Genomic DNA, 23511 nt, shown 5'->3' with positions numbered 1-23511 from the left:
TACATCACGCATGATCTCGCACAATGTAGTGGACATTCTCCTGTGATGACTAAGAGACAAAATTAGCATAACTCTATATCACTGAGGGACACCTCACAAACATTACACTAAATTAGAGAGTGATGAATCACAACATTAATGCCAAGGGAAACACAATTTTCATGACGCTACAGGGCTTATCTCAATGGAAGAGAAATCACCACTACTGCCGCGACCGATCAGTTGCAGCGACTCGAATGACTCCAAAGACCAAAAATGGTTTGCACTCTCACCAAAAAGGTGACTCCAGGGCAACGTCTCGGACATCTCCAAACAGGGCAAAAATGAGGCCAGCAGGTTGCCATGAGTCTTTACATGGTTGACGAGGTTACATAAACAAAATTTGTCTCCAAGACTTGGCCGCAACTGATGAAGACGTCAAGAAGATGTCTACGAGACTAGCTGGAGACTGGAAAACATCTCTGAAAAATATGAACCTGTTCGATTCTCCGGTTACTCCCTGGAGACCTGGCTGGTCCCCAGGGGACATCTCAGAGATGTCTCCACAACCAGTGGAGACTCCAGTCGCCATTGTGTCGCCGCCCAGTCTCCAGGCCAATGAGATTACCCATGTGTGAGCCATCACAACAAATGTGCGATTGGGACAAACAGTTGCCCTACACTTCCTTGAAGTATTGCAAAAGTGTGCAAGGTGACGGCAATCTTGTGAATATGGTGGCATATCCAAATCAATTCAGAAACAAATGTACAATAGAAATATCACTTTTCTGTTAATGAATAACCTGCTTTCTCGTCTTATAACCCTTTAAGTCTCAAACCAAAATTTAGAGTTGCTTTAATAAGAACTTGTAAAAGATAGATTTCAGCCTTTTTTCCATCATTTCATTCAGCATTTTGTTAGTCTGTTTGGCTTACTGTATAAGCTGTTATTTTCGCATGGGTTTAATTTTCGCGAATTTCATGAATCACAGTTGGACTGCGAATTCAACAACACGCAAAAATATCACCATGCGCTAAAGGTAATAGTGCTCTTATGAAGGCCTCTGCGTCAATTCGCAAAAACAACATCTCGCGAAAATGTCCGTGACCTACTAATTCGCAAAAATATTGGTACGCAAAAATAACAGCGTATACAGAAAAATATGTCAAACTGTGTGAGATGACACCCCCTCCCTATCCCATTTTGCATGCTACTGTATCTCTCTTTCCTTGCTGAAGCTTAAAATGAAACCAAGCATCTCTTTCACTAAATTGTCCAGAAAAAGTACAAATACAGAAACAAAAATGGAGTAAGTAGCAATTAAAGTTGACAACAGTGACAGAGTAACTGACTGGTATGTACTCTTCATCATGTGGGATCAATGTTCAATATCAATCTAATTTGATGTAAACTGATTTGCTTTACAAGATGCTATAGAAATCATGAACGCTTGTAAGAGCTAGCAACTGTGGGATCGACAGCTTTATGTGACTTTGAACGACAGGGTTCTCACCCTTTGCTCTTTCCAATTGGGTAAACTTCTTCAGCGAACAAAATCCCTCTCCAGTCATTGCCATGGAGATGCCAAAAACGGCTTGACCAGTGGCACAATTTGTGCATTCACAGAATTCACATAATGATATTGTTGGCATAGACTGCCTTCAAAAGGTTAAGTACTATTCAGGTCAAAATATGACCAAAGGTGACGATGGCTGCAAAGCAATTTACGAGCAGATCAATGACAGCTTCTGACGTGCGTTTTGCTGCCATAAAGATAAAGCTGGCACCAGACTGCCTTCCACAAAAACAAACAAAACAAAACAAAACAAAACAATACATTCATAATATTGTATACGCCTTATATTTAGAGGAGCTGGGGTTTTTTTTCTGCGAATTGGGACTTTCAGACAATTTCGCAAATCGTCCAATTCACGATTATGGAATAAAGTCGGAATGGAGAAATGTATGCACTCACATCACATTCACGTCAAGATCGGAGTAAATATTTTTGCGTGTTTTTAAATTCTCAAATAGTACCCGACTCTGGCGAAAATCCAACCCTCGCGAAATATAAGGCGTATGCAGTATGCCTTTGGCTAGAATCTAATTGCCAGGTAGCAGTCACTGACATAAACTTTGAAATAATGAACACTGATAGCAAAGGTGGCTTTCGATAATAAAATAATCATCTTGATCATAGCGGGACGAGGATGACGCTGATCTAAAAAAACACATTTCCACGATGCGTTCGGCCGTGGATTGCTCCCAGACGCAACCAGAATAACCCCCGCGATACTACACGATCTCCTCGGTCTCCAGCTTGCCCCTCTCGTAGTGTTCTTGCAGGATCAGCGTCAGCTTGGTCAGGGCCTTCACGCACTCCTCCAGGTCCCGGATGATGATGCCCTCGAAGTCCTCCCGTTCAGCGTCCTCCTTGTTGGTGGCCAGGAACTGCAGGAAGTACTCCATGGAGGGAACGGCTTTGGCTGCCAGCTGCAGAGGGGGAGAAAGAAGAAATACCATGCCACTGGAGACTTCCGAAAGAGCCCTTAGTAATAATAATAATAATAATAATGATGATGATGATAATAATAATAATAATAATAATAATAATAATAATAATAATAATAATAATAATAATAATAATAATAATAATAATAATAGTAATAATAATAATAATAATAATAATAATAATTAAAATAATTATAATTATAATGAAATACAATCCTTTCAGTACCAAGCTACACTCTGCATGACAAGTTGAGTTCTCAGGACCAGTTAGGCGCAGTAACTGGTTGCCAACTCAAGTGAAAAATGGGGATGGATCACTAAACGGCACAAGGGCTGCTTTACTCTACAGATAACATCACCAATGCCAGAGCAAGAGAGGGAGACAACCCCCCCCCCCAAACAAAGAAAGAAAGAAAGAAAGAAAGATAATACAATTGTATTGATTGAGCTTAAATGGCTTAAAACAATAAACTCAGACTCCCAGAAAATAATTGCAACCCTTAAAAATAAGATATCATTGATGTTTATCTTTTTCTCCTTTTTTTTTGTTCCATTTTGACATCAACACTTTATTCCTTACGTTTCTCATATGAACAATTCTATAGGCCAAACCCATATGACAACAATATCACAAGCAAGTACTGCAGAAAATCAGTCATAATATAGGCTGTATTAATCCATAATGGCAACTGTGATTTAAAGAGTTTGCCTGCTGATGCACAGATTAAGAGAAAGCAGCATGAATCACGGCCATTGTACCCTAAGATTCCCTTTGTCTTGAACAAGTGAAGCTGTTGCACATAAAAACTACAATGTCTTATATTTTGGAACATGGACGTGAAGAACGGCTTCCATTGGTCCATTTGTACACGTGGAATAGCATCCTGTAGCCCACCATCCCATTTTTCTCTGGTGGCTTGTTCAGAAAACTAGAATCATAGGGTGCGTTCGAGCGCTCTCCTAAAGCAAACTGTACCGTACCATACCCGCGCCAGAGGAGCACTCGAACGCTCCCAAAGTGTACCGTACCGCACTGTACCGAGCCAAAAGTGGACCACTTCCCAATGTGCTCCAAAAGCGTATCAAAAGCGTACCAAAAGTTCGCTGTAAAGCATGCGCGTATCATGCGCATACGTCACAATGCAAAAACATCATTCTCTTTGTTTGGGACAGCTGTAAGTAGTTCAAGCGCCAGGTGGATGACATTCTTGCTACAAAAATGTGTGACCTTTTCTCAAAATAACTCGTGCGGTACGCTTTCTCAACAGAGCACTCGAACGTTCCAAAACTGGCACAATTCGGTACGGTGCGCTTTGGTTCAGTTCGCTTTAGAGTGCTCGAACACACCCTTTGAATCTGAAACTTTGGTAGCCCGATAGTGAAATCGAAGGAAATATTAGAAGTCCTTTTGAATTCCATCTGTCTGATTGGGCCAACAAGATATAACCTTTATTGAAATTTGGTGGTCCGACATCCAACTCTTAGTAGCCCTGGGCCACCGGGTCACCATGCCACCAGGCCATCACTAATGTCGAACCCTGCCTTACAAGACTGATACACAGAGATGACCTTATCCTGACATTCATCTTTTATCTCTTAATGATCTAATGATAGGTGTTACGTACTACTACTACAAATTACAAGTACAGATATTTTGGAGAGACAAATACACATGTTGACACAAGAGAAGTGCAGTTTCAAGAGTGGTTTAACTCAGGGGTGTAAGAATACTTGCAGAAGAAAAAGTCTGAAAAAAATCTGAAACTTGATGTGTAAAACAAGTCTTAAGTGCATTAAACTGTAAAAATTTCAATTCATTTGAATGGCAAAGAAAAAAAACAAAAACAAAAACTGAAAAGTGGGTTTTTGGGCAGGGTAATAAACGCTTCAGATCAAAAATCCAAAACCATTTTCCAATAATTCCTATGCATACGTGGCAATAAGACCTGTCTGTTCCAAGACTCCCACACAGAGATCATTTTCTCAGGGCATCGGTATCTTCTCATTAAGACAGAAGGAATAATTTTGTCTTCTTTTTTTTGTATAAGGACAAACAATGACCTGCAAATGAATTAGACGGGCTGAAACACAGCACTATATGGTAGAGAATACAGTGTGACACCAAGTTTGTTGGGGCTTCCCCCATAAGTGGAACAAAGTCATGGCTTGAGAATATCATCAGTACACATAAATTCACCAGTATCAAAATCCGTGTGGAATGCAAGATCAGTGACTCTGATAATTCATCCACCATGTTCTTGCTGTTCTGCCACTAAAAACTCCACACCAGCTGATAAAAACAAACAAACAAACAAACCCAAAAGTGGATATAAACAACACCAAACATATCAAATGCAAATTCACTGTTAGCCTCTCAAGACAGTTTAATTAGTGTGTGTGTGTGTGTGTGTGTGTGTGTGTGTGTGTGTGTGTGTTTTAACTCTTTATGTGCCATGGTGTAAACCCCCTGTGCGCCACATTATTCTGAGACAGCAACATATTGTCATGCTTTGGGTAAACATTCTTCCTTTCAAATCTATGTAACTTCTTAATAGATTTTTGTTACTATGGATACGTAATGAGCGAAGTTGTAGGGAATCTGCAAAGCTTTGCGTAGATGTAAATTACATGACAAATCTATGATTGTTCTTCTTTCAAATGACCGGTAGCTACATTATTGTAGAGCCATGAATTTTTGCACACAAAACGTGACAGAAACTTAGAATTTACTAGCAAATCCAGTAGGGAATACAGCTTGATAGTCAATCACCAAATAAAATGCAAGCTACATGTGACAGGACTGGTATCGCGAGAAACTTTTTCAATGTACTGTGGCATTTGGTAATCTATTGATCCTTTAGGGTGGGTTTGTGCGTTTGAGCAGAATATGCGAACTTGGCTCGCCATCGACTGAGTCGGGCGTGAGAACATGGCCTGTGAGGAGTTTAATCTTTTGACCTTGATCTGAGTCTGAGTTTGTTTTCGTAACCAGTCCATCAGCCAATAAGACAATGGAGATTAGGTAAATAATGGCTACAGGAAACTTCCATTGTACTTACAGCAAAAACTCCTCGGACAACCCAGCCATGGTATTTCTTCAAAGTCCTCCCATACGCATTAGCTGCACAAAAGAAGAAAGAGAGGGTTACAATGTTAAGAATGCAAAGTTATATCTTTCGTATTTGCACTTGAAAAGATAAGAGAAAGATTACAGATAGGAGTATGTGGAACAGTCAGACACCAACTCGATCAACATCGAGGAATGAGAGATATTCTGTGTCTATTCTCTCTGCAAACTGACAGATATCGCTGGGTCATATTTGAATTCAGATAAAACAATACTGAGCTATCTTTAATCTCCCCCCCCCCCCCTTCCACACCCCAACCTTTGCACATGCCACTATGTTGTTTCATCTCTGGAAGAGAGAAATAAAAAAGAATAAGCAGCACAAACCCACCTAGATCTCTGTACAAAGTAAATACAACTTGATAATACTGTATACGCCATATATTTCGCAAGTCTAAATTTTCGTGAATCGGGAATTCCCGACAATTTCGCGAGTGCTTAAATTCGCGATCGCTGGAGTCCTGTACTGAACAGAGAAGTGTATACGCGTACGTCACATATAACATCGGGATCGAGTCAATATTTTCGCGTGTCTTTAATTTCGCGAATAGCACCCGACTCGCGAAATTCGCGAAAATAAAAACCTTGTGAAATATTCGGCGTATACAGTAGATGAATGGTCAATGACCTCTCTCTGTTGCTTGATATAGAAACATCTGCCTTCTCTACATCAGCCGATCATGAGATTTACTCCAATACCATGTGTTCTGAGGTTTTCCAAGGTCACGACTACCTGAGTCATGATTCAGCAATGTGAAGTGGTAGATGAACGAAGTTGTCGAATACTTTTTAACTGTTTGAACCCAGCTTCTTTGTTATTAGATGTATACTAAAAAGGGACAAAAGCAAATAAAAATATTACTTTAAAAACAACACAAATCTTTGTTCTTTACTAGCCTCAGATTCATTTATCCAGACATCTTTAATGGCAGATTTTACTTGTGACTTTCAGACATTCTGATGTCAGGAAAAGCAAACATTTCTCTTATCACTTCCTAAAAATTTAAAAAAAAAACTAAACTAAAAGAAACATCTAGGCATTGCAGAAAAAAAAAAGTTAAGTTTGTGCAAAATTTGTCAATTGCCATGGGCACCACAAAATAATTGACAAAGAGTATTTGATTTGGAAGGGAAACAGCTCATAACATTTTACTGTCTGGCCACCAAAAAAAAAATTAATTTGATGATTTGTGTTGAGCATTGCATATACCTACATACACACAAACATACAAAATTAATTATGAAGTCTGTCTTACTTGCTGCCAGGTTCATGTCCCGTTCTCCATTGATGATCTCTTTCAGAAACTCACGTATAAATTCCAGTGTTCTGCAGAACAAAAAAACAATTATGGCAAAAATTACATATCATCATGTCACAGATAATTTTAATTAATTAATTAAAGGTACAGTTCACCTTGGAAGCAGTGATTTTAAAAATGTTTGAGTAATCACATTTGATGCATATGTGTAAGTCAGTTGTATCACTAAACATCCTACCATATAAAAATTCCACAATAAAGCCTAAAATATAAGGAGATATCACTATTTTTCTCACTAAACCATAATCGTAGACGGTTTATTCAAGAAACAAATCTATTATAACTATTGTTCACTTTGTGTTTATTCATTAATACTTAACATTGATTTTCCTAATGATTTTTTTTTTCATTGGTTGTTTCTATCCCTAACTCACATTTTGGAACTACTTTGAAGCACTAAAGTTGGGTTTTTGTTTCATTGATATGCAAATGGCAAATAATGCCTCTAATCTTTAGGAAACTCTGCTACCAGACTGCATTTCTTTACATCAAATTCTGTGGATTCAGTGCAAGTCATCACAACATGATCAGAGTGGTGTCCCTCATTTTTTTTTTTTTTGGTCATATTCACTTCCTTTACAGCATTGTCACTGCACATGCCATCAAGTGAACAAACATTACACCCGTAAAAGCTCTTGGCTGTTAAAGGAGAAGTTCACCTTCATATACATGTGGATTGAGTGAAGGCAACAATATTAGTAGAACATATCAGTGAAAGATTGGGGAAAATCCGACAATCCATTCAAAAGTTATGAATTTTTAAAATACCTGTGCAATCACTGCTGGAGGAGAAGACTACTACAGTGTATGATGTCACATACTTACAACGATATAAGGAAAATAAAAGGAGAATTTCACAAAACTTGACTTTTTGAATAAAGTGCACATTTCTTCGACTTGTATCTGACTTATGTTAGGGGTAATATTATTCCCCCTGACTTCTGAAAGAGAGAAGTCGAATGTTCTTTTATTATGTGAGAAAAGTGAGAATATCTGGAATTTTCTTTATACTTTCTTTATATATATAGTTGTACTCATATGACATCACAAGCTATAGTAGTCTTCTCATCCAGCCATGACTGAGCAGAAACTTAAAAAATTCATAACTTTTGAATGGATTGTCCGATTTTCCTCAAACTCTCACTGATGTGTTCTACTAATACTGCTGCATTCATTCAACCCGCATGTCTATGAAGATGAACTTGTCCTTTAAAGAGGAGAATCCAAACAGGCAGTTTAGATCTGTGATGCCACTGCTACGACGCACCTACTGAGTGTGCAAGACAGCTGTTATCAACATAGCTCCAACTGTCTACACCTCTAGGAGGTATGTGTCTTGGCATTAGCGTAGCAGATCTGAAGTTGTCTATTAAAACAGGAGGGGGAGCGGTATTGGGAGTAGGCTGGCATCATCTTTCGATGCTTTCATCCGTTGTTGAATTCGCAGTATAACAGCGATTCCTGAAATCGGCAAATATAACAGCTTTACCAGTAAAAGTTTTTTGGTGACTTTGAGCAAGTGGAACTGTACCTCCTAAGCCACATGAGGGCGTCTGTCGCCGAGTTCTTGACCTGAGTTGTCTTGGAACGGACCTCCTCCTGCACCATGCCCTGTAGCATCATGAACATCTCAGGGTCGGTGCTGTACTTCTGCCGCAATTTCTGGTAGAGATAAGAAAAATACATACATATGCAATCATATTCATTTTCAACTGATGCCATGCTAATCTCATATTTCACCCATTACCAAATTACCCTGAAAATGATACTAGCAAGAAAAATGAAGACTGCACAGGGGGAAACGGTTATAAAATACATGCAAGAAATTTTATGTTGTGATTTGTTCCGAGATAGGCATGTCCAATGATGCCTTTTCTCTACTGATTGGCACAGATAATTGGACTCGAATTGACAATCAATAGGAATTTCCAAGCCATGGATAGCATAGTCACTCATGCATAGTCACCAAACTTCATAGTAGAGAATCCACGTACGAAACAAAACAAAACAAAAACAAAGAAATTGGGTCATTAAATATTCCAATTCATACCTATCATGCATGTATGCTTGTATGACAGAAAGAGTCAAAGTCAACTGCGTGATATAATGTTCAGAATTACTGCTTCAACATAACTGTCAAAGAACTTACTCGTATGTTACCGTTGACATCCATTTTGACGGGGGCAAAAGCCGTCGGACTGAGGGCATCTGCAAGAAGTACATGTGAGGCAAGGAAGTTGGTTTCATTAGCAATCCAAGTAAATCTAGGCCGTTATACTGTAAAGCAACATATTTTCACAGCATGAAATTTTTGTGAATTGGAGCCAACAGCATTTTTCGCTGCATTAAATTTTCGCAAATTGACACTGGCATTCAAGGCATATAGTGTAGACAAAACCTTTTGCGAGAAGCTGGGCTCTCGCGAAATTTGCAAAATCAAAATGCACACAATCATTTTGGGTTTTACAGTAACTATGCAAAGTATTCATTTGTTACAAGAGGGGATGGAGGTATTCAATAACAAGCACTCATGTATAATTACATGAGAATTGTAACATTTGGTGGCATACACTGGATGACTCGAAGGAGAATTCCTGGTTACAAAGTAACATCTAATATCACATACACTCTTTTAAATCTCTACTGGCTTTGAAACTTTTGTGCAGACCTCAATGAATTCAAGAGAGACCTGTAGTATTGCCATTGTATTTTCAAAACTATTGTAGGGTTTCAGCAGCAAGAACAAAAGGTATCCTTTTAAAAGATTCCTCTGCTCCTTCCTCCTTTTATAGTATCAAGCTTAAGCAGCTTTCAAAATAAGGTTTCCCACAAGGGGACCTTTGTATTGCTAATTGAGGCAAGGATGCCAACTTCGTACACAGCACTGCAGGATTCTGACGGCTGAAAAGGGATATTTTTTTTTTTTTTTTGGGGGGGGGAAACAGTATTTTACCTTTTCTGCAATAGGCATGTCTAGTAACACATTTGAGAAAAGTAGTATTTTGAATGAAATCTGTGGTATTTTCGTCACCAAACAGTACAAAATACTGCAAAAAAGTAACAGTTGGCATTTCTGTTGAGGGTGTCAAACTAGACACAAAACCCACCTCCTCCCCCCCCCCCCCCCCCCCCCCCCAAAAAAGAAAATCAATGAAAAACAAACAACACCACAAGACACTCACCAAACACCCCAACTATACAGGTGCACGCATCCAGAAAAGGCTGAGCTGGAATGCTTTCATCCGGTTCGATTTGCACGTCGGAAAATCTGAAAAGGAAGCCATCCAGTTATACCTCAAGCATGTCCAGTATTACACAAAGATCTGTGCAAACTCCTTCTCAATCTCTCTCTCTCTCTCCAATGTTGCATTAAAGAGAGAGAGAAAAAAAAAAACACTCTTGGTACTCCTTTCCTTTAATTCAGTACACTTTTCCCATTATTCTAAAATGCCAAACAAGCAATGAATACCTTTACCCACATTATTTAAAGGTATAATTCATCATTTGCAGATGAAACAAAAATCCAGCATTAGTGATTTAAAATAGTTCTAAAATGTGAGCTAGGGATAGAAACAACCACTGTAAAAATTTGAATCCGTATAATCGATGTTAAGTATTGTTAAATACACATAATGTAAACAATGGTTATAATAAAAATGTTTCCAGACTAACCTGTCTACAGTTATGGTTTATTGAGAAAAAAACAGATATCTCCTTATATTTTAGGCTTTATCGCAAAAATCTTATATGGTAGGATGTTTTGTGATACATCAGACCTACACATATGCATCAAATGTGATATCTTGAAAATTTTTGAAATCACTGCTTCCAAAGGTAAACAGGACCTTTAAACTTTGTGTATTTATACATACATCTACAAAAATAATAATATTTGTAACCATGAAGAACTGGATCTAGTATTTGGCTCCTCCTGTTCCTTATTCCATATCATATATTAATTATTGGTAATGACAATGCATTGTTCACATAATTCTCACACCTATGTTATATTAACCTTGGTCTGAGTATGAGTATATACGTAACCCTGCATCATAAAAACCACCATCAAGTTGCCAGACATGGATTTTTTTTTTTTTTAGTTGAGGGCAGATTCTGAAAGAGCAGACTCTAAGCATTAAAATGATGTATAACTAAATGGGCATTCCTCACCTATCTAAATAGTGGATATAAAGTACACACTCCAGAGAAGTGTTCAACTGAGAAAAGAAGCTTTGAAATTTGGGGTCTATTCAAGTGCTTAATCCTCACCATGCTGCACTCTGAATAAAAGTGACAAAAAACAGGATTTAATACTCCACTTATCCACAATGAAAGGATTGAATTAAGCTGAAATTTTCCTCTTATCAAGCACATTCTACATAATACCAAAATTTACTTTCAAAAGAATAAAACAATCCTTTCAAAAGTTATTACAGTGGAAAGTAAAGTCTGTGTCAATGGTTTTTAAAGAATCAAAAGAGGCCATTAAAACATTCACAATCACACTACTCAACAAAAGCATGTTGTAAAAAAAAACTGCAAAAATCACAATTTCACATTCGCTCTATGATAACAAACTTAAAATTTACAGTGTACGTAGAAGAATTGCTCCATTCAGAAAATATGAAAAACTCAAGATAGATAGCTTGACCCATTTTGCTTATTTTGTGTCTTCATGTAAAATCATGGCATGCAACTTTCCCCTGATTTTGTGATGCACTATCACATATGTAGTATGCATGCATGTATATATTTCATTGTACATTTCTTTTTTCCTTTGCATGTGAAATTAGATAAAGTGAACAGAAGTTTATCATTGCATACAAGGTTGTCTGTAGCATGATTTGATTTCATCTTAAAGAATGTTACATGTACTGTAAAAGTGGAAATCATTGTGCAAGTAATTTTTTTTTTACGTTCTGTCAAGTAATAAAAACTTTGCATGTTGTGAATTCTGCGGAATCGAAATATGAAATATCTTACACACTACAAGAAAAAAGAATTGTGTTATTATTTTCGTGCTAGTTTCATGTGGCACAAAATGCGCTGAAATTTCAACACCGCAAAAATATTACAGTATTTCTATGCTTAACTTCATGCATTGTATTTTATGAAAACATGGTCTGAATAATATGACCCTTTGGACATGAAATACACCACAAGGGTAAAGGTGCTGGTTTGTTCATTTGGAGATTGATGGAGAATTGTAATCCCCTCTTTAGAATCAGACTTACTTTGTGGACAAAGTTGAAAAGAAAGTCGGCACCCTTGCCTCCGGAGCATGTGGCACACCGGAGCCATTGACAAGCACCTTTTCGGGAGTGGGCGTGGTCGGTAGTGAGGCAGGAGTGGGCGTCGTCGGCAACGAGGATGACTTCCGGACCTCACCGTGGGCACCGGGCGTGGCCGAGAGTCCCCCAAGAATGCCCTCTTGACTCGAGATACTCGGGGTGCGGCTGGATGGGCGTGAATGAGGGGTACGGGCTGCCATTTCCTCGAGATTTCGATACCTCGTTGTGACTCCGTGTTTATTTACCAACTGTGGGACATATCTTGAATTGAAAGGATTAAACACGATAAGTTATATGACTTTGTCATAAGATAATACTGTAAAGACAAGCTAATCTTGTGGCATGAAATTTTCACAAACTGGATCAAACAGCCTTTATTGCAGCATGAAATTTTCGCCAACTGCCAAAGGCATTCAATGCATATATTGTAGACAAGAACTGTATTGTGCATTCTTATTCCACCAATCTTGACCCCTGAGAAAATTGCGAGATTAAAATGCACACAAAAATTTCTGGTCTGAAAGTAGCTTGATTGCAGGAAGTTTGCAGCGCACAATGTGCAGTAGCCATGACAACACAGACACGGTTTGCCAACTTTCGCACATCAAATATCAATTATGTTCAAAGAAGAGCAAGTAGGGAGGTGCTGATGTGTTCTGTGCATCTCCATTGCCAAAGTTATCATCAGATGTGGAATGTATAAATTTATCTTCTCTTGTCAAGGCATGAGGAGTATTTTATTTTTCAGGGAGCCTCCTGCAAGGTCAGGGAGAACGGGCAGATTTGGGACTGCTGCATATTCTTCCTCAGAAGAATCCCCGAGTCCTGAGCAGGATAGTGTGAAAACTTACAGCTAAAACAATTCTCAGCCAGTTTCAACATTCATCTTTCACCATTTGCGATTCACTCTATCGCGGAGGATTGATGGATATTGCTGTGGCCCGATTTGTCAATTATCGATAATCAATTATGAACAATTACATAGCAACCATGACCGGGTAATTAAAGCTTTCAGATTGTGAACTTCCCGCGAACATGGCTAATATGGCTAATATTTCCCATTTTCATCGTTACCCAACTAAAATTGTGTTATTAAAGCATAATTTTACACATTTCTTATGCCTACAAGTACATTATGGACTAAAAAATTGACAGTTCTACAGGCATATGAGAATTATGTTCTGGCTTTGATGTCTCTGACAAGTTGAAAGTCCATTGTCAGAAGACAGAGGACAGTTAAAGATGTCTAAAATGTCTGAAATGTCAAACAATGAGTTAGACTTCTTATTTTACTCATCTCAAGCTTACCTGTCTTCCACGGAGTGCGATCTCTGCACTGCACTTGACTTTTTCTGCAAATTGTAATGAAATTACAGTAAATTAAATCACACACTACCAATAAAATGACCACTACGAAACAACCAAGAAGAAACCTTTCAATTCAAATGCTAATCTTAGCTTAACCTGTTCCATACTGAATTCTGAAATCCCTATAGGATTAATACACAGATCACCAAGTTCCCGTATGAAACAGCTTAAAAGACTGATCACAGAGTTATTCAGGGATGTTCTGGAATACATCATATGGTTACAATAATTCTCACATACGACTAACATTTAATTTTTGCCAAAATGACAAGCTGAAGCGCATTGAGCAGTGTCACGTTCACTTCACACAGCAATACGCCAGTTCACAGTTCCACTTTGCACATGAGCAGAAAAGGGTTATTTGTACCAACAGGCATCCTGGCTTTTAAATTCACTGGAATAGGCATCTGTGGTGTAACGATTATTTATGTAATCCTTATAAATGCTGCTTGCCAGCACATCCACCTGAGAGCAAAGGTGGTATTTGGCAATATCAATAGAAAGAGATTGTTTGTACATTCAATGCAAAATAATGAAATAGATGCTTTCCCAAGTGTTGATTAAATGCGCGATCGTGGGGTGAACTGAATGGAAAAATGTATACGTGTGCATCACATTCATTTATCGGGATCAGAGCTATCATTTTTGCCTGCCTTTAAATTTGCGAATAGCACCTGACTCGCGAAATTTGCGAAAATGAAAACCTCATGAAATATATTCGGCATATACAGTATTTGTTTACTTAGATGACTGTTCAGCAAAGCACCATAGAGGCATTGCCTGCTCTCACTACCTTGTCTGAATAAGGCGTAGATGGGGGCAGAACTGTGTTGCTGATATCCATGTTGTGGATGTTTGGGGTGAAGGAGTCCTTGGCTAGCTTCATACAGTCCTGTAACGTCTTGATGAAGGTGTCACATGTCGCCGATAGCAGCGAGGAGGACTCATTGAGCTTCTGTAATGAAACGCAGAGGCCAGAATAAGGAGTCAACAAATTGGAAGTCACAACATCGCTCACGAGGTCGCAATGCATTTCAAACTCACAAGGGTGTTTCTAACTTCTGATTATCACATGCTGACGATGCTGATGTGATAATCATTTATCATCTATTTGATTTATCATTTATTCATGATAACTATTTATTATGCTTCTAAAGCAACTGGTTAATAACTCGATCAGGTAGAACATTACAGTCAACCTCACCTATGTCGACCTCGCACGAGTCAATTATTTGTGAAAGACAAATTCTGCCCCAGATGGATAAAAGAATGTGTTTAATTCTATTGTTAAAGTCACAATTCATGTAAGTCAAAGGTTTTTTTCTCATTTCCCTCTGGATTAAACTTGGGCAAGGTTGAATGCATTCTGAAGTTCGCTTACAAAACAGGTACAATACTCAAGCATACACATGTAGTTGATGGATTTTATGGAATAGCACGGTTGCTGTTTTGTTTACTGTCCCACCCATATATTCTCATGTTAGCTGAGTTTAGTGAAAGTACAGAAAGTGAAAGAAGATGTTCCATTCTAAGCCTTTAAAACTGAACACAATTTTCCAGTTGTACTTGCTACCATGTATTCATTGAACCCCTTTGATACTTTGAGGGCCTTTCTGTGCAGGTAAATATGCATTTAAACAGGAAAATATTGTAATCTTAAAATAAAATGGCTGGACTGCCAATCTACATTCCCAACAGGCACTGCCTCACCTCCAGGTCCGGGCCATTTGCCGTCCCTGCACCGGCCAGCTTGACCGTAGCCACCTGCTGGGTCAGAAGGTCACAGTAGAGGCGAAGTTCTGACATCTTGGTTCTCAGGCTGTCTTCAGACTCCTCTGCGTGACATAAGACAAAGACAAACATGAAATTCTGAACTTACTCTGATTTGATTCAATTGTGATCTCATGAAAAACCAGGTGGACTCAATACATCTGTTGATAGCTGCAGCTGTACAATAGAGTGTCGTAATGATGACATCACAGCCTTTTGTTAAAGAGGAAATCCACCTCAAAAATAAACTTCAAAAGAATGAGAAAAATATTCCCTGCAGAGCGATACAAAAATGACTTAATTTAGATATTAGAAATAAGGAAGATACGACATTTTGAAATTTCACATTTTTCCGAAAACATTTCTTGACCAGTCCTTTTGAATATTCAAAAGAGCAAAGTGACGATGTAATGCTCTCACAATTTCATATTCATTTCAAATACAGAAATGACTAAAATCTCACATTTCAACTGCATGAATATAAAACTTGCCTTAAAACCACCCAACATAACAAAGAACAAATGTTAACTTTGATATATCTTGGTATGAGAGCATGCTTTTACTTGTATTAGCTAAAAATAGCCATTTTTCTGAATTTCATATATAACATACAATTGTGCATGAAAAATTGTGAAGGTAGGACATCATAAACTTGCTCATTTGAATATTCATAAGGACTGACCAAGAAATGTTTTCCGATAAAATGTGAAATTTCAAAATGTCATATTTTCCTTATTTCTTGTCTGATTTTTGTCATTGTTGTATCATTCTGTATGGAATATATTTCTCATTCTTTTGAAGTTTATTCATTTTTGGGGTGGATTTCCTCTGGGTTGGAACCAGGTGCATGTTGAGCAACAATAGAGTTCCCAGAGCAAACTAGGCGAGGTTGTTAGAACCGGTTTCCACAGCAATGAATGGCTATGCCATCACACTGTGGTGCTCTAAGGCATCAAAGAGGTACAGTAGTTCTTCTGGGTTCACTCTGCTAAAGGGATCGTACAGTCTTGGTTGAGACCTAATTTCAGGTTTCTAACATTTTTTGGTGAGATAATGAGAAACCTCTTATGAAATATGAAAGAGCATGTAATTTTATGAGGAATTCAACATTTATTTGATGAAAATTGGTTTTGAAATGGCTGAGATATCCAAAAAAGAGCGATTCTAATAAAGTGTGGGACCCACACTTTACTACGATCGCTTTGTTTTACTTTGTTTTTGGATGTTTCAGTCATTCTAAACCTGATTTTCATCAAATAAACTTTGAATTCCTCTTAAAATGGTATGCTCTGTACTATATCACAAGTGTTTTCTTGGTATCTCGCAAAAAGTTAAAAGCCCAATTCTCATCTCCAGCAATACTGTACCATCCCTTTAAATCAAACCATTCTGCTTTTTGCCAGAAGAGAACAGAACTGCTCTCACTTCAAGCACCTGATCTTCTTTTCTGTTTTTTTTTATTTTTTTTTTTACTCTTATTTCACTTCAAAAACTAAGAAGAAGAAAAAAAACACAAGAAACCAAACAACCAACAATCAGACATATAATGTAATGACAAAACAAAACACATTTTTAGCAGGAAGTACAAATTTTAAGTACAGTCAAACATGCATGGAAGGGAAATAGTCCCTTTATTGCTCTCGGCAGTGTGCCACAAGTATGATATAAGGACTTTTAAATGTTTTCATAGAGAATGTGATCTGGCAAACCTTGCCAAAACTAGGTTTATGCAGGATATTCAATTTTCATGTAAGTGTTGTTCGCTATCAACAAACACTTGCAATTTCCATGTACATGTACAAGTGTATGTTACTGTATATACTCAATGCTCTACAGCACGACATACAAATTGAAGAAGTGTTAATTATATCACATATATGTATTTGCACAATTGCAAATTTCCAGTCAACTGATTATAAAACAGGAATTGTGATGGTGTGAATTAAAGGGATGGTATAGTATTGGTTGAGGTGAGGATTCAGCTTTTAACTTTTTGCGACATACTGAGAAAACACTCTGTGAAATATTGAAGAGCATACAATTCTGAGAGAAATTGAAAGTCTATTTGATGAAAATCAGTTTTGAAATGGCTGAGATATTCAAAAACAAAGTAGAACAAAGTGATCAAAATAAAAGGTGGGTCCCACATTTTATTAGGACTCTTTGTTTTTTGATATTTCAGCCATTGCAAAACCAATTTTCTTCAAATAAACTTTGAATTCCTCTTAGGATTATGTTTGCTTTTTTTTTTCATAAGAGGTTTCTAATTATCTTTTTTTTTTAATCATCATACAAATCGTAAAAGAACATTAAAAACATGAAGCCCCATCTCAACTGAAACTGTACCATCCCTTTAAAGCATTTAGGGCCTAACAGATAGGTTAGTTATTTTAAATGTTATGGCATAACAGAGTGCCAACATGCATGAAACATGATATCAGAAAATAAAGCCATGTCAAGTGGGCAATGCAAGCATAAAAAAATTTGGAGAAACACGACACAAGACATACTGCAGACGCAACTATGGACTTGTGCCCAATGAAGAATGAATTCAGGAATCCATAGGCTGCGACAAAACAGCTACATTTTCCATCTTCTTTTGTTTTGAGTGTGCTGTAATGCTAAAAGTGGTTGTGTTTACAAGAACTCTTCATCTTGTGTATGCTTTGAATATCTCAAGCAGCATATTGCAAAGTGCAAACTCTTGCGAAGTGCGCGAACTCATGCTACTTGTTACCTCTGCCAAAGGGGGGGGGGGGGGGGGGGGGTATGTTTTTGTTACTGTTTGTTTGTCTGTGTGCAAAACTCAACTCCGTGTAACTCAAAAAGTTGGGAACGGATTTAAATGAAACTTGCAGGGAAGGTTGAGAATGACACAAGGAACAAAAGATTAAATTTTGGTAGTGATCCAGAAACTTTTATGGCTTTTATGAAGGATTTTCAATATATTTTGGTAGGTAGGGTCAATGAACTCGGGAGTTCAAGCTGCCCATTTTTGAGGTTTTCATACGCACACTAAAGTGCATGTTCTGGTTTCTGCTAGGGCGAGGCGCGCCCCGCAGCTGAGGGTTGATGACGTACCAAAAGGCTTCTATATTGGGAAATCTGTTGGCATATGTATGGGTGGAAATCATTGATCACTGTGGAAGAGCAAGATCATCGGTGGAAAGCAGCTGCTTGATGGAGGTCTGCACTCTCAGTATGCTTTTCTAGTTATTCCTGGATCCATGACTAGCCATCTCTTGCTATTAAAGTGCGAGAACGCTTGCTATTATGTGCAAACTCTTTTGCTGCCAGTGCATAAGAGCATGCTTACAGCAGGGCTCGACACTAACGGTGGCCCGGTGGCCCCGGGCCACCAGAAATGAAAGTCGGGCCACCAAATTTCAAAAAAGGGCAAATTTTGGTGGCCCGCCTCGGGCCACCAAAATTGTTTGAAAAGTATGTCAATAAATTCGTAACTTTTTGCACCGGAAATTAGCAGTTAAATTTGTTTAAAGGATGGATGAAAAGAACTGATTGAGTGCCTGAGAGTGAGTGTTGCAAGTTTGTTGAAGTTTATTTATGAGTAGATATGTCCAACTTCTAATTCTTACTATCACAAAACTTAAATATTTGACTCATTAAAAAAAAAAGAACTTCTAATGTTTTCTATTGTTTTTTTTTTTTTCGGGACACCAAATTTTTCTCTCGGGCCACCAAAAATTTGAAATTTATAATTTTGGTGGCCCCATCGGGCCACCAAACAAAATAGTTAGTGTCGAGCCATGCTTACAGTGTCTATCGCCAGTGATCACAATGATTATTTGATATTGAATGTGCAGCCAGAATAAATTGATGCATGGCTCACAATTCATGAGATTGCAGAATTTTTGCAACCCATTCCATAATATCTTCCGTTTTATCAATTATCCTCTCCCCATCATTTCTTTGTTTTTTTCTTTCCTGATACCCAAATCATGACAAAAAAAAAATAGCATTAGCTATTTACAAACCTTTCTTTGGTGGATTTTTGAGTCAGCAAGACAGGCCTTGGCAGACCCCAGTGCCACCAGCCACCGTTGCCGGTCGGCTGGTGTCGCCCCTCGGACATAGAAGTGCTGTTCACCCCGGAATGATTAGATCTAGTCTGGTCTCATCTGTCGGATGCACTGAAAATCAAAGACAAAATACACACTGTTAAAATCCAGTACCATATGACAATTAATTAAGGTTTCTGTTGAGTAGAAGATTTGTAGGGTGACCCTGGCTCCTCCTGTTGCTCAGCTCACTAGATTACCCTTATTTCAATCCGTTGAAGACAACTCCTGAATATACTCAGGCAGGTGTCTATGGGAAATGTGTTTTAAGCAAATTCAGCTCATCCTCAATAGGGTAATGATGCCTCATGACGAAATGTTTTATAACAGAATCAGCTTACGAAAACCAACCGATTCAACTGAAATGATCGCGAGACTATTCAATTTCAGAATTCACTGATTGCGTAGTTCTTCTTTTTTTTTTTTCATACGTGCACACAGTTTACAATGTACATAATATGTACATTGTAGACTGTGTGCACATATGGAAAAAAAAATGGAAATGTTGTAAACATGATCTTTTTGTTCAAAAGCTGTTTTTTAGTTTTACAACTGAAAAACAACTTTCATTCACTTTCAACTGAATGGGGTAATACACACATTTGAATATTGTCTGTGCAGTATACACTGTAACTTAATTTTGCTGAACACATATTATATGTGTTCAGCATTGATTTGCCCATTATTCCTTTACAATCAAATTATTGTAAAACTGCAAAACAGCTTTTGAACAAAAGATCATGTTTACAACATTTCCATAATTTTATGTCATGTATTGACTGGCCAAAGGCATAATATTACTGTGTGTATATAAGTCACTTTACTGCAATTTATAGTGTTTTATATGGTCATACTCTGTGTTCTTACATTAATTTTTTTTTTTTATCTCAAAGCAATAAATCTAATATTAGTTTAAAAACAAAAATAGCTCAACCAATAGATAAACTTACTAAGTACCATCAGCTTTGTAGAAAAAACAAATGCATTTTCAAAAACATGAATACAAGCTCTGGCTTTGCAGTAACTGGAGACCAAAGCCTTGCTCACCTACATTAGAATCAAAATGGATTCAACCTAGTGTGAGGCTGAATATCTATACTTGGTATGTTACCTTGAATTTCACAGCATGCCATCTTAACAGATCCCTTGCAACCTTGAGACATCTCATCCTGCGACTTGTAGTACGTCAGTATCCCCTTCTCTAGCACGAACCACCTTGGCTGCCATCCTGTTGATTATAATGTCATAAAGCAGCAAACACTTCATGAAAAAAAAAATGTTCCTTTGGGAAAAGAACCAAATGGGGTAAAATACACATTTGATTGAATATTGTCTGTGCAGTATACACTATAACTTTATTTTGCTGATGTTCTCCACATTTCAGTTTGTTTGTTTGTTTGCCAGTTACCAAATATTCCACTGCCTGTAGCTTCAGTGTGGTCCACACCAAGTCTAAGAAACTTATTTGTTTTTGTTTTGTGTTTTTCTGGTTTGGTGCTGTATCTCTTTTATATGCTTTTTTCAATGTTGCCATTTCATAGGGTATCATGTAACAAAAGAAATAGAAGAAGTTACAAGGTATCATTACCTTGAGGACATGGTGGCCTACACCCCAAATATGTCAAGCAAGGATCAGAGGGCAATCCTCGGGGAGGGCAAAATCTGGGTCTACATTGAATGCTACAAGTTCTCATACTTCCGCAGCACAGGAATTGAAGACAATCAAACACAAATTTAAAGGTCCTGTTTACCTTTGGGAGCAGTGATTTTAAGAATGTTCAAAATATCACTTTTGATTCATATATGTGTAGGTCAGTAGTGTCACAAAACATCCTACCATATAATTTTTTTTTGCAATAAAGCCCAAACTATTTTAAGGAGATACATGTATCACTATTTTTCTAATCAAACCATAACTGTAGACGGTTTTATCTCGAAACATTTATCTACTGTTCAAATTTAGTATATTTAACAATACTTAACATCGATTATAGTGGTTCAAATTTTTACATTGGTTGTTTCTATACCGAACTCACATTTTAGAACTATTTTGAAGCATTAATGCTGGGTTTTTGGTTCATATGCAAGTGGTAAATTATGCCTTTAAGGGAAATGCTGTTTGTGTTACAGAGACTCCAACCCCAAGCATCTTCTGATCTGGAGATTCTCCCGCCCGAAAGCCCGAGCAAACGGGAGACTCCAACTTGATGTGCGCGAAGGGCACATCACGAGCGCGAAGTTCCTTGCAGTCTAGGGTTCTAGATGCTCTCTCGCGCTTTCTAATGCTTATTTTTCAACATACAATGAAATTAAGTGAGAAATCATTTCAAGCGGGAGAAATCAGATCTCAAGCGGGAGAACGGGAGATTCTGCAAAAATGGGCTTTCGGCGGGAGATCTCCTGTCGAAAGCGGACCAGAGTTGGAGTCTCTGGTGTTATGAGCTGTAAAGAACAATGGAGAAGCTCTTTATACAGAAGACAGCAAATTGTCACCATTCTGTTTGATTTCTCACTATCAATTTCCTTTGGAGTAACTAAAGCCATTTTAGATAAATCTGCCCTTACCCCCTTTATTATGCCACCTTCTACACAAAGTATACGCACGCTCACTGCTGCACAGTGCAGCGAACCACTTTCACGTTTGCTACAATAGAGTGGTGTGTGCGTGTGTCATCACAATATTAAGCATACTGCAAACTGTGTCTCCACACCAGTTGATTTTGTGATGTGGTTTAGATTCCATGCAAGACTAATTCCATTGTTTTGAGGTATGGTACTCACTATGTTCTCAAGGTACCACCAAGCTTTAAAGGTTTACATGTACTCGTTTGCATTAGGAAGGCAAACACAACCCCTCGAACTCAAAACATTGTCATACATGTCTCAATCTCATTATCTAAGAAACATTGTCATTGTGCTTGTGAAGAATATGGTGTAGACCTTCCTAATTACAGTAATTTGTGAGTTTCTATAAATCCTAGCTTCATTTTGAATGGGATCTTATACTGAATCAAAGCCAAACCAGGTTATTCGCCATCAACTTAACGACATCATTTATAGTCACACAAATATGGACAACACCCAAGAGATACTTGCACCCAATATTGATTACGGTATTTGTTGGCTAACTCAGTCATATGACATTAGAATCTATGTGGCATGTAGCACCTTTGCAAGCTTTCAGAGCAGATGTGGTTCTACTTCTAGTATTTTAAATTCATAAATGCAAATTGTATAATGGTATCACATCAACACAATAATATGCACCACACTGGCTATATAGGTGGCCTAGGCCTACTGGATAATTTTACTGGACACATTTTTCGGTGCTGATCGTTCCACGTAGCGAGAGCGCCTGGGATTACAGACGAGGCGGCTGCGACAGCTGTCTGTGAGCTGCTGCCATCAGCACACCATCGCCCATCACTGCACTGCACGGAGATGACGCATATCTTAGGGCTTTGGCTACGTGGTGGTGAATGGAGTGTATAAAATAGTACACTACAACTTTACAAGTCGGGGAGTAAAATTGATTTTACATTTACCTGCCAAATAATTCGTCCATTTGTAGAGAACACCTTCCATGACTTCAATTCATGCGATGTGCCGATATGCCAAAGTACAGATACTAATCCCAGCTGTAATAACACGGCTGACGGTGCAATGATTCGTAATTCTTCCCCGTTGTTCGCCACGCCAATCCTCTTGCCCACCATCCCACGAGCGAGCAGTAGATAGGTTTAGCATGGATCTAGCAGCATAGCGCCAGCTAGCAGCTCGAGCGCTCAGATCAGTGCCGTGCATACATGCCGTACGTACATACAGCACTGGCTCAGCTGTTTGTGTATACTATATGTACACACGGCATTGGTATCCGCTGCTACACCGGCGCGCCGTAGCATACGGTCATAGCGGCTACACCTGCAAGCAAGGAATGTTGTGTATGCCCACTTTTTCTCCGGAACACTCACACACACACACACACACACCTAAGCTACACACATACACTAACACCGCGTTCACCTTTGGCTCACAGGTAGAATTCTACGAGACGCCTAGAAACTTT

At 38.3% G+C, this 23511-nt stretch overlaps 1 protein-coding gene across 1 annotated transcript; it reads right to left on the bottom strand.

The window, feature by feature from the left end:
• Positions 1–1205: 1205 nt before the first annotated feature.
• LOC139738555 (pleckstrin homology domain-containing family A member 8-like) lies at positions 1206–22869 on the bottom strand. Its single transcript, XM_071649176.1, has 12 exons — positions 22815–22869; positions 20557–20673; positions 15307–15431; positions 14390–14551; positions 13537–13580; positions 12172–12489; positions 10120–10205; positions 9087–9145; positions 8469–8599; positions 6875–6945; positions 5551–5612; positions 1206–2473 (listed from the first exon to the last, which is right to left on the bottom strand). Exons 1-12 carry the CDS (start codon positions 22867–22869, stop codon positions 2276–2278), a joined length of 1428 nt encoding a protein of 475 aa, XP_071505277.1. The 3' UTR covers positions 1206–2275.
• Between the last annotated feature and the right edge of the window lie 642 nt (positions 22870–23511).

Source organism: Diadema antillarum, unplaced genomic scaffold, assembly GCF_040938485.1.
Source record: "Diadema antillarum isolate AM-2024a unplaced genomic scaffold, OU_Dant_1.0 seq00000754_RagTag, whole genome shotgun sequence".
Lineage (NCBI taxonomy): Eukaryota > Metazoa > Echinodermata > Echinoidea > Diadematoida > Diadematidae > Diadema > Diadema antillarum.
The sequence above is the reverse complement of the archived record's forward strand: the minus strand, read 5'-3'. Positions and strand labels throughout refer to the sequence as shown.